The sequence below is a fragment of the Tyto alba genome, unplaced genomic scaffold (genome assembly GCF_018691265.1).
Source record: "Tyto alba isolate M040663 unplaced genomic scaffold, T.alba_DEE_v4.0 Super-Scaffold_27, whole genome shotgun sequence".
In the NCBI taxonomy this organism is placed as follows: Eukaryota; Metazoa; Chordata; class Aves; order Strigiformes; family Tytonidae; genus Tyto; species Tyto alba.
Window position 1 is genome coordinate 23,409,296 of NW_024881301.1, and position 16,156 is coordinate 23,425,451.

General features: G+C 42.4%; 1 protein-coding gene across 1 annotated transcript in view; it reads right to left on the minus strand.

Moving 5' to 3' along the window:
* TMEFF1 (transmembrane protein with EGF like and two follistatin like domains 1) overlaps positions 1–16,156 on the minus strand; it is a 126,272-nt gene that overhangs the window by 3,774 nt on the left and 106,342 nt on the right. Inside the window, exons 6-8 of the mRNA XM_042798244.1 lie at positions 9,522–9,670; positions 8,602–8,667; positions 3,405–3,528 (exon numbers count right to left, since the gene is read on the minus strand). Coding sequence (XP_042654178.1) covers positions 3,405–3,528; positions 8,602–8,667; positions 9,522–9,670 — 339 coding nt within the window. The remainder of the gene's footprint in view (positions 1–3,404; positions 3,529–8,601; positions 8,668–9,521; positions 9,671–16,156) is intronic.

Below are 16,156 nucleotides of genomic sequence, written 5' to 3' on the forward strand. Positions count from 1 at the left end.
TTAGCTCAAAGAGAAGCTCAGCAGAGGCTGCTCCTGATCAGCGACATGCGTTCGGGGAATGCGAGATGTGCCAGTGGTGAAGGTGGCAGCGGGAACACACTCTGTAGGAATTCATGTCACAAGGCAAGAGAGGCAGACACACAACAAGGAGAGCAAGAGCCACCCAAGACACTGAGCTGGAGTCTGCAGAATCAAAGCCACCACTTACATCCCTGAGCAAGTTCCTTGAACAGCTATGCTTTAAAACCGACTGATGCGAATGCATCATTAAGGGCAACTGAATCGTACTATTGGCCTCCAGCTCTGCAGTAGAAAGCTGGAGAAGAAATGGTCACACGCAGGCAGAGAAACAATCCTTTTGTGAACTGCATCAGATAAGCCCGAACGCAACACAAAATCAGTCTCATCCATCCAAAAGCTTTGTACTAGAGTGGGAATTAATTCTGTTTGGATGAACAAAATAATTACTCCATAGACCCTCCTACAACTGCTAATGCAACTCCTAATCCCCCTTTGCATGCAGGGATAACATTTAGGGTTTACATGTTCATAATCTTGTGACTCTACTTTTTCCAGCCATGAGCTGCTGTGTAAGGAGTTCAGGCATGAAACAAGTTCCAGTAAGAGCGGAGTTATTAAAGAAAAGCCTCCACATACTGTAAGTAAGATTGGTGACGGCTGGGAAGGGAATCAAGAGAAACATTTATTAGCATACAAGAAGGAAGAGGACAGGGAGCACGTTAGTAATCACACGAAAAGAAACAATATGGAAGAGGACTCCTTGCTAGCGAAGACTGAATTCTTACTGTTACTTTGCTTTTGTTTTCATTAAAGAAGGTAACCGCCAAAGTGCGATCAATGTGAGAATTACTTGAAAAGCAGAGGAGGCAAAGCAAAGCAGAAGAGGCACAAGTAATTCAAAGATGTTTCCTCAGAAACACTGAAGTGACAGAAAATTATTTCTGAGAAATATTGAATGGAGATTCAGGAGTATTGAATTTCTGAAGAGAAGTGCTTGTGTTAAGAACTATGTTGGTGGTGGGATGAAGTATTAGGCACTAGAACAGATTTTAAAGCATTCTGCTGCATTCATATATAGCAAGATAAATAGGTGTCAGGATGGATTTATCAGAATATAGTGATCAGTCAATTCATTGAGTTAGTGTAAAGAAGTTTAGATTTCTTTGCAAAGGGTTGAACAGTGCCTCCTTGATGCAGCCTGCCATAAGGACAGGGCAGAGCTGCATTGCACAAGCTGGGCACCAGGAGATAGGCCAGAGCCCAGCTGTGCAAAGGCAGCAAAACTAAGTATTTTGCAACTGACTGCCGCAAAACCTTCCTCTCACCTGCCTGCTGGCAGTCCTGGAGGGCTGCTGTACAATGAGCAAGGACATTCCTTGCCCCCAGTGAGAGTGGAAGTCATAATTTGCTCTGTGCAGTTATTTTCTGCAGTTTTGTAAGTCATCTGATACCTCACACATATCACTACCAGCAAACGAGGACCAAATTAAACAATGCATATGCTAGATGTGCATGAGAATACAAAGCATTTGAAAATAACAGTCTGCCCCTAGAATTCCTCATTATAATTTTCCTTGCCAGAAAAGAGAGAATCTTTTTCTTTGGTAGAAGTACATGATTACTACATCGGATTGCTGTCTGATATAAATGATGTTTTATTAATAACTCTGCTCCAGTAGGAAACACACATAAAGTACAAGACCATTGGTATTTAGATAATCAAGAAAAATCCAAAGGAGATCTAATACTTAGGGTTAAGAACTGACAGTCAGAAATTCTTGACTGGAACCACATGAAGTTTGTTGTGCTAGGTTCATTGCTGAGATACTGTTCAGGCTGTTTAAATAAATAATTGAAGGTAGTAATAGTAAATGTAATTATAAAATATAGTTTAGTGGGACAGTAGATTAATTAAATTCATCAAGACATCACCTATCAGTATTCTTAGAGTAATAATAAGTATTTAAATGATTCAATAGTAATTGAATCATAAATGAATAAATCACTGTCTGATTATCGCCATCCAGAAAAAAATTCTGAGAAATAAAAAAATCAGTTCATTCAGCCAGAAATGAATGTTTTCCTTGAAATACCTCTACTTTGAATAATTTGAGGACAAACCCATCAGAAATTGTGTTAAGCACAGCTCTATATCAAAATAATACTGCATCAAATAGTGCTGCCTAATGCCCATCAATATGATGCTGGGGAGGCACCCAGTTTCCCAAGAGAAGCAAAGCCATGTTGCGCTCTCTTGTTTCTTCCCAAGAAAAGAGAAAAGCAAGTAAGTTCTATTGGAAAGGTGAAAATAAATAAGAAAGGGTCTCGGATGGGAAAAGGAATAATGGAAGCTTTCAAATGCTTGACAACCACACTGGCTCTGCCTTTTGAGCTTCCTGCTCTCTGATCAGGCTGGAAACCCTTAAATCTTGGCAGTGCAAAACCCCTAAATATCCTCAATCGATAAAGATCAAGGGAGAAAATGTGATAGGATCTAATGGATTTACAGCTGAAGTTTCCAAAGCAAAAGAAAGCAAAGAGTTATAGCATCTTCAACCACATTAATCTGAAAGTACAAGCTTGCAAGATAGAAGTTCAGGAGTGAAACCTCCCAATAAGTAGGGCATTACATGTTATTAAGAAGAAGTGGCCTTCTTCTATAAACAACTTTTTAAATTATTTTTTGAGGAAGACAAAGCTGCAGAATTTAGTTGGTGAAACATGAAGAAAAAAATTATCTTGGACCTAAGGAAATAAACTGGAACATTCAGATATCCTGGGAAACACTGAGTGGCTTAATACTGAGTGTATTGAGCTGCTGGATTATACTGTAGACAAAAAGTGTGGCCTAAAGAATATTTTGCAATTTTATGCTCTCTAGACAAAGCCTATTAATGTGAAAAAGGGCAATAAATGTTAAAAATAAGATATTGATACTCTAGAGAGAGTTTATGACAGGAGCAATAAAATGTACAGATCATATAAGAACAGACTGAGAGGTCAATGGGGAAAGCACAGTCATACAGAGAAGCCATGCAAGGCAGAGGCAATTTTTTGTCAGTTTTTTTTTCTGTTTGTTTGTTTGTTTTATTTTGTTTTTTTCTCTAGATAGGATTTAGCAGCTGAAAACAAGAAGACCACACTAAGGCCACATTCCTCAGAGGGACTCAGCTTCTGACCGACGTGACTGACTGATCCTCTCCTCTGAGCATGATCTCCCACCTGGCTGGAGCAGCTGGGTGCTGCCCACAGCACAGGGATACAGCTCCTGTGCCACTGCTCAGGTAGCTGCAAACTGATACGTGCTGTAATTACGTCTAGAGAGCAGTTTGATTAAGATTTACAGCAATTCCAATGATGTTTTGGAGGCATGCAAGACTTACCGGCAGGAAGCCTTCTGAGTGGAATATATGAATTCACATTTTCCATGTATACAGTAGCCGTTGAAGCTTTCTGAACAAGGTATGTGGTTTCCAATGTAAATGTCTTCTCTTTGATCACTGGCATCTTGGAAAGAAATATACATGAACAATTATAAATGGCTGTATGATATTCATTAAAAAATGTCAACCAAGAACAGCCTATCCTTAAAAACTTGTAGTGAATAAAGGAATACAGAATAAAGCAAAGGCTTAAAGGTGAAGTTTCAGAGGCACCTACGGAGATGTAGTGCACTGAAAAATGATTTTCAGAGACATCTAAATATGCTTCTTATGTCAGGTTTCTCAAAAGGAGAAAAGTATTCATGACAGAAACAAGCCAATGCATGAAGATCAGCAGAAGCTTTGTCAGTGGCATTGGGGCAAAGAGCAAAAACATAGATACAGAGAGCTCTCTCCCATGTCTAAACAGAGGAAAAATACCTGAAAGGTTAGAAAGAAGCTGAAGCACATTTTATGATTACTGGGTAAAAACCAACTCGATAAAGCCCAGATCTGACTGGTACCACCAGTTGTTACAGCTGAAATCAAACACACTACAAGAGTGGACTTCCTCAGAGAAACACTTCTACGGAGAGGGAACTACAAAATATTGAAATGAGATTAAAATACCCATTCCTCTGGGAAGTGTACTGGTTTTGGCTGGGATTGAGTTAACTTTCTTCACAGCAGCCTATACAGTGCTGTGCTTTAGATTCCTGGCTGAAACAGTGCTGATAACACACCAGTGCTTTGGCCGTTGCTGAAGGGTGGTTCCACAGCCTCAAGGCTTTCTCTGCTTTTCACTCTGTTCTTCCACTCAGCAAGTGGGCTGGGGTGGGCAAGAGCCTGGGAGGAGACACAGCCAGCACAGCTGACTCCAACTGACCAAAGGGATATTCCCTACCATATGACATCATGCTCAGCAATAAAAACTGGGGTTTTGGTCTTTCCAAGGTGGCAGTTGTTCAGAGACCACGTGGGCATCGGTCTGCTGGTGGGATGTTGTGAGTGATGCTTTTGCATCACTTGGGCTTTTTATATTTTATTCTTCCCTTCACTTCTTAAACTGCTTTTACCTTGACCAACAGGTTTTTCTCATGCTTGCTCTTCTGATTCTTTCCCCCATCCTCTTGGGGGTGGGGGTGAGCAAGCAGCTGATGGACACTTAGCTACTGGCCTGGTTGCCCCAGCACGGGCAGGCAGTCCCTTCTGCCTCAACAGCCTCCGTGCTTCTGTCATGGGACTAAAACCATCTAAAGCGGCGTACATTTTTAATCATTCTTTCCCTAAAATTTTTCTGTAAGCAAGTCCTAAACACAGAAGTTGGTATTTCACAATAAACTTCTCTAAAGAGCAGGGATCTAAAGATGGGAGCGTAATTGAGGAATTATGTTCATTTCCATGGCAACAGACCATTGAGTCACAAATACAAGATTATCGTGAACTGCAGGTGCAAAGCAAAAAGGGACTGTGAAGAAGAAATCTCCTATACAATTGCAGGTAGTTGAAATAACACCAGCAATAAAGAGAATTTATTTATACAGGAAAAAGCAGGTATGCTGCTGTTTTAGGTTTTCCCCGAACATTTTCTGGAATGGTTTCTAATTTGTTCCAGGAATAAAATAAAATCTAACTATTAGAGGTTTTCGATATAAGTCTGTTGGTTCAGACTATGCTACAAAGATACAGAAGACTTATATAAGGGAAGAACATTACCTAATACTGAGGATATGTCCACCACTGCCCTGATGGAATAGACTATGATGTGGCATGTCAAAGAGGAGAAAAGTGAGGATGTCTCATCCCAAAACTGTTGCCCCCCTCCTCCTCTAAGCAGTTAATTACTGTCACACCTGGTCCTCATCAAAGGCTATTAATAAGTTACACACAATTATATTAGTCTGTTCAGACACCTGCCTCATGTGTGGTTTTAATGTATGTACTAATACAGAATGTGAGGCCCAGTTGAAGACGCATCCCCTGAAAGGCGGCCAGGTAGCCACGGCCACCGAAGTCGGAAGCAAAACTTGTATTAATCAAAGAGATGTTGTTAAATGCAGGAGGTGATTGTTAGTGTAAAACCAGGTATTTACCCACCTATTGAAAGGAATCTGTTTTTAATCTGAGAGGCCTGCTAGACTGCTTCAGAGTTTCAAAGTGAAAGATTTAACTGGTGTAGGAGCCTTGAAAGAGTAACTGGATATAAGTGTACAGATACTTCACCAGAAGGAAGGGGCAGGCACAAAACCTGAAACCCTGATGATCAACTTGGTGCAACAAAACCAGCAAGCCAGCTGAATCTGGGAGAAGAGACCTTTCTGATCTTTAGGTAGCCACTTGCACTGCAGGAGAAGGAGACTGTCATGGCTGTGGTTCTAGAGACTAGAAGGTATTATACATTCAGAGAACATGGTGTGACAAGAGCAACTCACAGGAATTTAAAGCAAAAGCAAACAGATAGAAGTATGGACTGATCTCTTAACCTGGAAGAAAAAAATCATTCAAAGTAGTTAATTTCAGGCTCTCACTATCTAAAAAGACCTGACTACTGCATTAAAAAATTTCAAAACAATTATTTTGCACAAGGCATACTCCCTCCGTGCATATCATTTGCCAAACTTGAGATTGATCTAGCTATACTCACTAATAATAATAATTACATACAATGTTTTTTCCACTAACTAGATTTCAAGGGCAATTTATATGCAAGGAATAAAAGGCTGTAACTTCTTCTGAATAGGAACCAAAAGTGGTGTTTCATTACATCACATAATAAGATGTATATTCCATTTGGTGTCTTTTATGCCTTCATAATTTAAGTGAAAATTGACATTAAATCATTCCAACTGGTACATCATATGGAGTGAAAATAAGAGAATTTGTTAAAAAAGAAAAATATATGGAGCTTTTTGGCACTGAACAGCTTTTCAAGAAGAACACAAGGAATGCTGAAAGCCATGGTGGGACTGGTTTACTCTGGGAGGCCATGGGAGTGCAAAACAAGTATAATGACAGAAAAAACTGAAGACCAGAGCTAACAGAGAAGATACCAACCCCTTGCAACAAAACCTGCATTAAGACCCCCATTGAGAAGAAACAACGGTGAGTTATGGTCATTAGTGATTCCCTCCTGGGCAGAAAGGAAGCACCCATTTGCACACCAGACCCACTTTTCAGGGAAGTCTGCTGCCTCCCTGGGGCCCGAATTAGGGATGTCACAAGACTAAAGAGCTTAGTACAACCTTCAGACTACTATCCATTCCTGCTCTCTCATGTGGGTACTCAGCCTTGGCCAGTGGTTGGTCTGTCTTGGCTGGTATTGGTTCTATCAAACGTAGGTAAAGCTTCTAGCAGCTTCTCATGGAAGCCACCCCTGTAGTCCCCCCACTGCCAAAACATGCAAACCCAATATACCTGCTTAGTGGATGAAGGTGGGTGTATGTAGCTTTTCTGGACTTTAGTAAGGCTTTTGATACCATGTCTCACAGCATCCTTCTGGACAAGAAGGGTAGATAGATTGAAGCATTGGGCAGCAATTAATGGGATGAAATTTAACAAGTCCAAATGCTGGATTCTGCACTTGGGACAGTGTAATGCCAGTCATAAATGTAAATTGAGAGACGATGGCTTGAGGGCAGCCCTTCAGAAAGGGACCTGGGGGTGCTGGTCGACATCAGGCTCAATGTGTCAGCAGTGTGTCCTGGCAGACAAGAGGATCCATCAAACACCAGCTGGTCAAGAGATGATTGTCCCGCTGTATTCAGCCTCGCCTGGAGTACTCGGTGCAGTTCTGGGCCCCACGATTTAAGAAGGATGTGAAGGTCCTTGAATGTGTCCAGAGGAGGGCAACAAAGCTGGTGAAAGGACTGGAAGGAATGTCCTATGAGGAGCATCTAAGGACTTTGGATTTGTCTAGTTTGGATCAAAGGAGGCTGAGGGGTGACCTCATTGCTCTCTGTAGCTTCCTGAGGAGGGGACGTGGAGAGGGAGGTGCTGAGCTCTTCTCCCTGGGCTCCAGTGACAGGAGACATGGAAATGGTTCAAAGCTGCATCAGTCAGGGGAGGTTTAGACTGAACTTTAGGAAGCATTTCTTTACTGAAAGGGTGGACAAACACTAGGTCAAACCTAGAGGGGTGGTCGATGCCCCAAGCCTGTCAGTGTTTAAGAGGTATTTGGACAATATCCTTAATCACATGCTTTAGCTTGGTCAGCCCTGAAGTAGACAGGCAGGTCACTGGACTAGATGATGGTTTTAGATGCCTTCCAAATGCTATTCTATTCTATTCTATTCTATTCTATTCTATTCTATTCTATTCTATTCTATTCTATTCTATTCTATTCTATTCTATTCTATTCTATTCTATTCTATTCTATTCTATCCTATCCTATCCTATCCTATCCTATCCTATCCTATCCTATCCTATCCTATCCTATTCCTATTCCTATTCTAAACAGTGCTACTATTATTTGACAGAAAAGGAGGAAAGGTTTCTGCTGTTTCCCAGTAACTTGAAAAAGACAGAGGCATTCTGTCCTGAACAGCAACACTTTGAGCAAGAGCCATGACATGCAGAAGCATATTTGTTCTGAGAATGCACCTAACACACACGGGCTACTACCACATAAAATAACTGAGCAGAAAGTGAAACTCTGCCTTATTTCATTTCTACCAAGGTTATTAAAGGTAAGGTAAGGTTCATACAGCTAAAACATTTTCAACCAATTTGATTCAGCGTATTAGTTTACTGAAAACATTTTAAAACATCCTAACAAATATAGAATCTGCCTTTTTTTTCCCAGAAGTTAACAGAAAAGATGGGCTCACAGGACGGAAGCTTGTGTCATTTCATCAGGAATGTCACAGCTTGGTACTTTCCAGTAAAGTCTGTTTCATAGCACTTGGGGAGAGTCTAGTCCTGTGACTGGTGCACAGGGCGGTGAGCAGTTGGGCATCTTACAGGAATACAGCAAGCAAAACTCACAAATCACACACACCTCCTTCTTGCCAGCCTTGCAACGTGCTGTAAGAAAGAAGCTATTCACAGGTCTGTCTCTGAGACAGAAATCAAAGCTGCAAGGCAGACAAGAAGGGACTTGCATGCTCTATTTTCTCATCTTGTGAAACCATAATCAAACAGCACAAAGTCAGCATAGTACCTTTCACCTCTGGCCGATACTGCATGCCATCCTCTTTCTTTCCAACTGCGTTTGTGTCATCTGTTTCTAGATGATAAATACATGCATGGACAGCTATTAGGGAAGGGTTATTTCCAGACAACTACAGGTCATTGAGAAGCCAAAATAATATTCAAAGACGTGTTTTAATTGCAGTAAAACTGGACATATTCTCACATTGTCCTCCCATACAACCAGGGTGGTAGCACACCTGGTCAGTAACAGAATCAGTAACCCCAGCATCCACACCTCAAGCTGTAGGTTTTGAACTAAAAACTTCTCCATGGTATGGGCCTAGATTATTTTGGTGACAGTCTGTTTCAGTTTTGGAACTGTCCAAGTTCTAGATCTAGACGTAACTGGCAAAGAGATGGTGGAAGGCTGTTATTTCCATGAGGAAGTCCTAACTGCAAGACCTCAAAACTGAAAAGTCATGCACATCATTAATTACAAGGCAGTAGACAGAGGGGTTCAGTGGACCATTCCAACACTGGAAAAGGAAATGGATAAGTATCTCTGCAATCGGGCCCCAACTCAGCTCACCTTGGAAGCACATTGTACAGCCCACAGAAGCAAGAGGGAACATTTCCCACAGAATGGTATTGCTTTTGCTCTCCTACTTCTTACCACCCCCTTACTTAAGACCCACTGTACTGTTGCTTAGGTTCTCCTAAGAGCTTTTGATGTCTCTCCAGGTAACAGCAGCCAGAGAAAGGTAATGTAAATACAGCAGGTATGCATGTAGTGTAAACATACCTCTGCGTTGGAAACTCTAAAATACAGGCCCAGAGTTCACTGATAACTGGCTCAGTGACTTCTGATCAAAAATGGAAGAGGGAAATCTCTACCAATCCCACTTACGTCACAATTTACATTTATCAGAAAAACAAAATTAATCTTACCTGAGCAGTGTCCAAGATGCCTGATGTCAATCTGCTCTTGCCTCAGACATGATGCTTCTCTAACAAAGCATGGATTGTTATAGGAACTTCCATCAGAAGCACATACAGGATTAAAACTGTATCCACTGCAGTCTATATTACATACACACCTGTTAATTGAAACATACAGCAAAACAAAATTGACATCCAACAAATAAAAATTAAGTCATATTGACACCTGAGTAAACACTAGCTCATACACTAATACCAGGAGAGAAGAGCGTATTGCCTGAAGATGCTGAAGAATTCGCTGACAAGTCAGGATTCCAAGTTGAGTGTACAAAATTATGAATAGGTGCTTCACTGTGCTTTAATAATGTATTGATGTTTCTTGTAGTTTTACTATGATATCAATCTCTTTGATTAACACCTGAAAATTGATAACACATTGCTAGAAAGATTGACTACATTAATATAACTGTTTGTGGTGTCTGTTCTCAAGTGTGAACAAAACCAGATGAATATTCTACTTTTTGGAGTGCATCAGGATCCCTGAGAGGGAAACGAAAAGGACTTCCATTTCTGTTAAGCAGTAAAAGGAGTTTTTCTGTTTCAAAGGCTGTACAGAATCAATATGCTTCGTTAACTGTGTCATTTCAGCAAGACATTAATTCATACCTTTGAAAGGTAATAGTGGGTTTATTACATTGTATTTAAAACAGGATTATGTCATCTGAATTATTTCATATTGCTCCCAGTCAATACTTCGGTTGTTTTAGACACAACATTTTCTATATAATTTTCAACTAGGGATTGTAAAATGAAAGCAGGAGAAATTAAGACCTAGTATGTAGCTGGTTCCTAACTACACAAATGTAGGACAGCCAAAGACTTAGATAGGGCTATGACTTAGCTAGTTTTGGTTAGATAGTTTTGTTGCCCCAACAAAAAGTCCTGAAATTTTACATGTGTGAATGGCACAGGAAAATCTTCCAGCTTTCCAAGCCCCGCCCCCTTGTTTATTTTAATCAATATTCTACTTTTTAACTGAACCTCTATTTTTGAATTAACGTTCTGTGTGTGTTTCACTTTGCTCTGTAAGCTCTGCTCTGCCTCTGGACTGGGAAAAGTAAGAAGTGTGGCTGCGGAACAGGGGATGAGGTGGGCATCAGGTCCAGCTCTTGATCGAGCTCCTCCTGATGCCATGAGAGCAGGAAGAGCCGCTCTGCATCTTCCGAGGAGGTGGCAGTGGGCAAGGGGTCCTCTCCTTGACAGAAAGCTCTACACAGGGGACGTGGTCTGACTGCTAGGAGCTGCTACTAGCTTCATCTTGATTCACTCTTGTAAGACATAGGGTGGGGAAAAAAAAACAAGCTACCAACTTGCCATGTTTTTTACATTCTTTCCAGCTGTTTCAGATATAATTAAATGATTAAATAGATGTATGCATGCCTGAAGTCAGTAACAAATGTTGCAGCAGAACCCAATTTCATGCTGAAGATGGCCAGCGTACCTTTCTTTCTCCCTCTTTTTCCATGAGCACCTTTTGTTGCCTAAATTTAAGGATGCTAATTTTGCAAGTAATATCTCATGCCTGTGAACTTCAGGTTGCTCCTAGAGAAAAGAACAACTCTAGTGCAAACAGGTTTTTAAGTGCACTTAAGTGACAATGAAAAACTGTCCCAGTAATGAGTCTCTACACGTATTAGGGACCTACCTCAAAGTACTCATGAAGCCACTAAATATCAGTATGATGAACATATGATTTTTTTTTTACTAGAAATGGCAATGGTTGTAAACCTCAAACCCAGGAAAGGAAGTACTATTTTGTTTACACACTCCCACATTATTTCAAGCCTAATAAGCTTAATGAGGGTTTTACTAGGATTTACTATATGCAAATAAAAGGTTTATGGCTCAGAAGTTGTGCACATTTATTGACACAAACAAGCAGAGCTAGTCCTAATTTGTCTGACACTGGATATGTGCTTACAGATACCTTTGCTCAGCCTTAGCACTCAGGAACCACCACTGCCTGCATGCATCCACCCTTGTCATGTTTAGGCTCATTTGATACGTATCTCCAGACCAATTCCATCTGTATTTTTATGTCCAAATACCTCTAAATCTGTCTGCAGTCACCATCCAAGGTCCACAGCATCCTAATTACTGTTGGGTTTTCTCATTCTTGGTGACAAGTAAGGTGAGTCTTGAAAAAATTTTTTCTTCCTCATGGTGACATCACAGTCTAGAGCTGAAACTGCTTACGTTTTCATGCTTTGCTGTGTTTAGATTTAACATCTAATGTTAAATACTTACTTTCTTAGCGTTGCCAAACATTTGTTTTGGGGGTAGTTATGAATTCCCGACCGTGTTTTTTCTGATAAACACTCTCAGTCTTAGCTCTAATCATCTCTTCAATGTACAAAAATTTCTGTTTATCATTTAAAATCTACTTATAAACGTAGGAAAATTAAAACAAACAAACAAACAAACAAAAACCTACACGAAGAGATCTTGTGACACATGCCTAAGTGCTGGGGCAGCATGAAGCAGCTGAAGCCCACTGACCAGCTGCCACAGGCCTGCAGCTGCTTTGTGTGGTCGGAGCGGGCCAGAGCTGGTGACTGCCAGGGGTGGGAGCAAGGGAAACGCCAGCCCGCTGCCAGGCTGGATACTGGGATGTGCTGGAGGCTTGCAAGCACACCAAATCCCCGGCGGGGCCCCGCTGGCACAACAGACCCTGACCGGCTGGCGGACATACATACGCGCTTTCAGCCCACAGGCGCGAGGGCCGCCGGCACAGCGAGTCCCTCGCGGCCAGCCAGGCCCAGGCCAGCCGGTGGGACAGGCGCCCGCTGCCCACGGGTTACCCGTGCTGCTCACGCACGTGCTCCTCGGGCACTGCGGCCTCGGGCAGGGCCTGACTGCCCTTCCCCGCGGGAAGATGGGGCGGACAGTCGTGGAGGTTTCTGCCCCGCCGCGGCTCGCTGTTACCAGACATTGCCGGCCTCAGTGCCTGGCAAAACTGACTGGGCTCTCCGGGCATCCCCTGGTGTTTGTGTCCCTGATCTCCAGGATCTGCCCACTCTTCCGGGATCCACACCGTCCTTCTTCCAGGCACCCTTCTTCTGTCCAAGGGCACTGCCTTTCTGGACACCCCTTCTCTCCTGAAATTCTTTCCCAATCCACGCAGTCTCTCTGCAGAAGTGCACCACACGACCAGCTTCCCAGCTGCTGACTCTCTCTCATGGCTTGTTACTAACTGGAGGATTCAGGATGTAACACTCATTTAGCCTGGGCATTACCCAAAATTTACAGTCAGTCTGTGCTGGTTGCAGCTCGGCAATTCAAAAGTTCAACTTCAGATGTTCACCGCCCTCCCACCATGCATCTGATTACCTGCCTGATTCCATTAGCTACTTCTTTGCCTATGACCATGATGCTAAATGGTACATCTGGCCTTCAACTGGCCATTTAGTTACTGGTGTAGATGCTTCAACAGAGCTGTCTGGCATATAAAAGCAGGTGGTTTAAGTATACTAAGGGATAGTGAACTGGACGGATGTACTTAAAAAACCTGAAACTATTATGCTTCCTTATTCCAACATAAAAGCCTGAAGCCTTTCAGAAGGCTGAAAGAAAATGAGTTAAGGTAAGGACATGGCAGAGGCATGATGCTCTGAAGGGAATAAGACCTTTGTGGATGCAGTAGGGTGGCAGAGAGGGAGCCAGGAGCACATGTTAAAACCCTGTACCCATCAGAGAGTCCACGCGGGGTGCAGTGAAGTCATCCTTGCTCATAGCCAGTTGGCAGCAGACCCAAAATACAGCCAGGCCTGCGGGAAGCACCAAATTGTGAGATGGGAGCAGTGAAATGTGGGGAATGTTGCTCTCGATAGAAAACATGAAACCAAAGTTGGTTTTAACTGCTTGGTGTTTGTGAAGGAAGGTACAACTGTGGGAGAGAAAGTTGTTTCTCTGATGCTGTACATCAAACACAAAAAAACTGGCAGCTGAGTCCTTGGAAGAGGACAAGGTCACCACCGCAAACTGAAACAAAAAAACAGCTCAAGGAAGTATTGGAAGATCCCCAAATGAACTCACTATGAAATACTGAAAATATGTTACACTCTGACGTCAGAGAGCTACAAAGGGCAGACCATAGCTTGATACTGAGGAGATGACAGAAAATCCAACCTCCTGAGGGGAACCAACTCCCCTCACCAGCCAGTTTGAGTCCTAAAGCCAGGCAGAAGTCAAAGCCCATGACTATCAAATGCAGTCCACGGGTCTGAGCCGTCCCACGAACCACACAAGCAGCACACGAAGTATGGGAGAAGATGCAGCAGACAGTGTTAATGAGCTAAAAGTGCAGCCTCAAAGAGCAGAAATCTTATCAGGAGTTTTTGCAGCCAGGAGAACCTGAGTGAGGCACCATGGACTGTGGGTTTTCTTTTTCTTCATAGCTGAAGACTGAAACTGGACACAAAATTGAAGTCCCATATTGTAACCTGTTCCCTGACAAGTCCCTCTTATTCTGAGGAGAGAGCACAAATTGAGCAGAGGACAACACAGAGAACTGCTCAGGGAAAGAGGGCAGGAAAAACCTGAGATCATGAACGGGTAGTGGCAATATGGGAGGAGCACAAGAGGGACACCCAGGAGGATTGAGAGTAGACCCTAACTGTAAAATTCCTAATATCCTGTTTTTTAAGCACATACTTTCACTTCTGCCTTTGCTCCCACCAGCACTGCATACATGTACAGCAGTCTGTGAGAGCAGTGCCACACACAGCTTCCCGAGCTCAGCCCTGCACCTACGGACACCTTCCAGCATGAGTTGGGCCTAATGGCTGATGAATGGCAACCATGCCATGGGGTTGGACTACTCCAGCCACTGGCCCACGGTGGGCACTAGCCTGAAAACTTAGCTTCAGGGGAAAAGGGGTGCAAAGGTTTTGATTGTATTTCTCAATTCACCTACCCAGCATAAAAATATTAGGCTATACAATTACAAATATAATCCTATGCAACAGAAGAGGATTTTATACATAGGAAGCATTGGAAAGCTTGTATCAGCAAGATCCATGAAAAAAAAGGTATTTTTAACAGAATTTTCCACCTTACTTCTACTCACTTAAATATGTATTAAAACACTCTCCTGCATTTCTTGAGACAACATCACAGCTTTGATTCTGGCTTTAAATTTTTTTAACACTGATTTTTAGGTAACATTTTTGTTCTATTCCTAATAGAAAAGAACAGAAGCAAGATGAATTTTCATCCCTAATTACCAGCAGAAATAAAAATTAAGTGTGCTGTAAGCATGTGCTTTCTGGTGTGAACAGGTAGGCATACACTGAAATTACACTGTACCAAAATGGCTGGTTTGCAATAAAAAAAAAAAGTAAAAGAAAAAAAGAATAGACTAGTACCTATCACACAAGAGCATTTGTAATAATAGGAAACTACTGAGATGTAGAAACTTAATTTCTTATGTGAGAACTTAACTATCTAGAACCTCTTAAACACTGCTATTGTGACCCCTCAGTACATTTTCACAAATGCTAAAGGCTGGTCTGAGTTTAGATGGCTGACACAATCCAAGATGATGATAGCACCATGGTGATGTCAGTCATAAATAACTGCAGAACAAAATCTTTTATGTAAGCTTCTAGTGTGCAAAACCTGAGGTTCAGACCCAGGTCTGAGTTGCTTTCACACTGCAAGCAGACCAGGAAGGAGAACATGGGACAGCCACAGCTGAGCTAAGCAGCCAGCCTGACTCCCGGGGTCACACCTGAGAAGGCTCCTGGGTAGGCAGCGCAGAAGCTTGAGCCCTGTCTCTCAGGCAAATGCTGCTCTGCGAGGCATGTTTAATCCTTGGGAGCGACCCCACAAGGGAATTAGGAAGGATCTTGGGCAAGAACACCCAGAATCATGTATATTTTCACAAAGAGAAAAGTAATTATTGCAAAAGAAAGCTTGCAAAAGAAAAATGCTGGACTACTTTTAAACATCACAGTATCTTTCTCCTAGCTCTCAATTATTTGCCCCTGCTATTTGGAGTAACTTCCAGGAATAATTGCCTCAAGTCCAACAGTAGTGCAAGTGTAAACTGTTGCGTGAAGCTGATCTTGAGCTGCTAAAAGTGAGGATAAGCACTGCACAATCTGCATCAAAAAAACCCCAAACCCTACAATAAAAGGCTTCTCTGTTCCTCCAGTTGCTTTTTGAAAGTGCCAAGCTTCCCTCACACTTGCCAAAGCCATGCCACATTAGGTAAATCAATCATCACGCAGCAATACAAGCCAAGACGATGGCAAAATCTTAGCCTTGCTACTGGTCCTGGGTGTTCTGCCACCCTTGCTTGGAGCTGAGTGAGGACACCACAGCTTGAGCCCCACCTCCACTGTTGGCTTTCGTAGGTGTTTGACAAACACGATGCTGCTTGATGCCCCATAAAATAAAGAAAAGCTACCAACTGGCACCTTCAGCCTGGTGTGCGGCTGCTCAGCACAACCTTCAGAAGAAAACAGTCACTTAAGAAGTCACTTATCAGAATTGTGTACTAAGGACATCTTGAAAGTGCTTGATGCTTCACACCAGAAAGAATTGAATGAGTGCTTCAAGTTTTTGCTGTAACAGCTTGT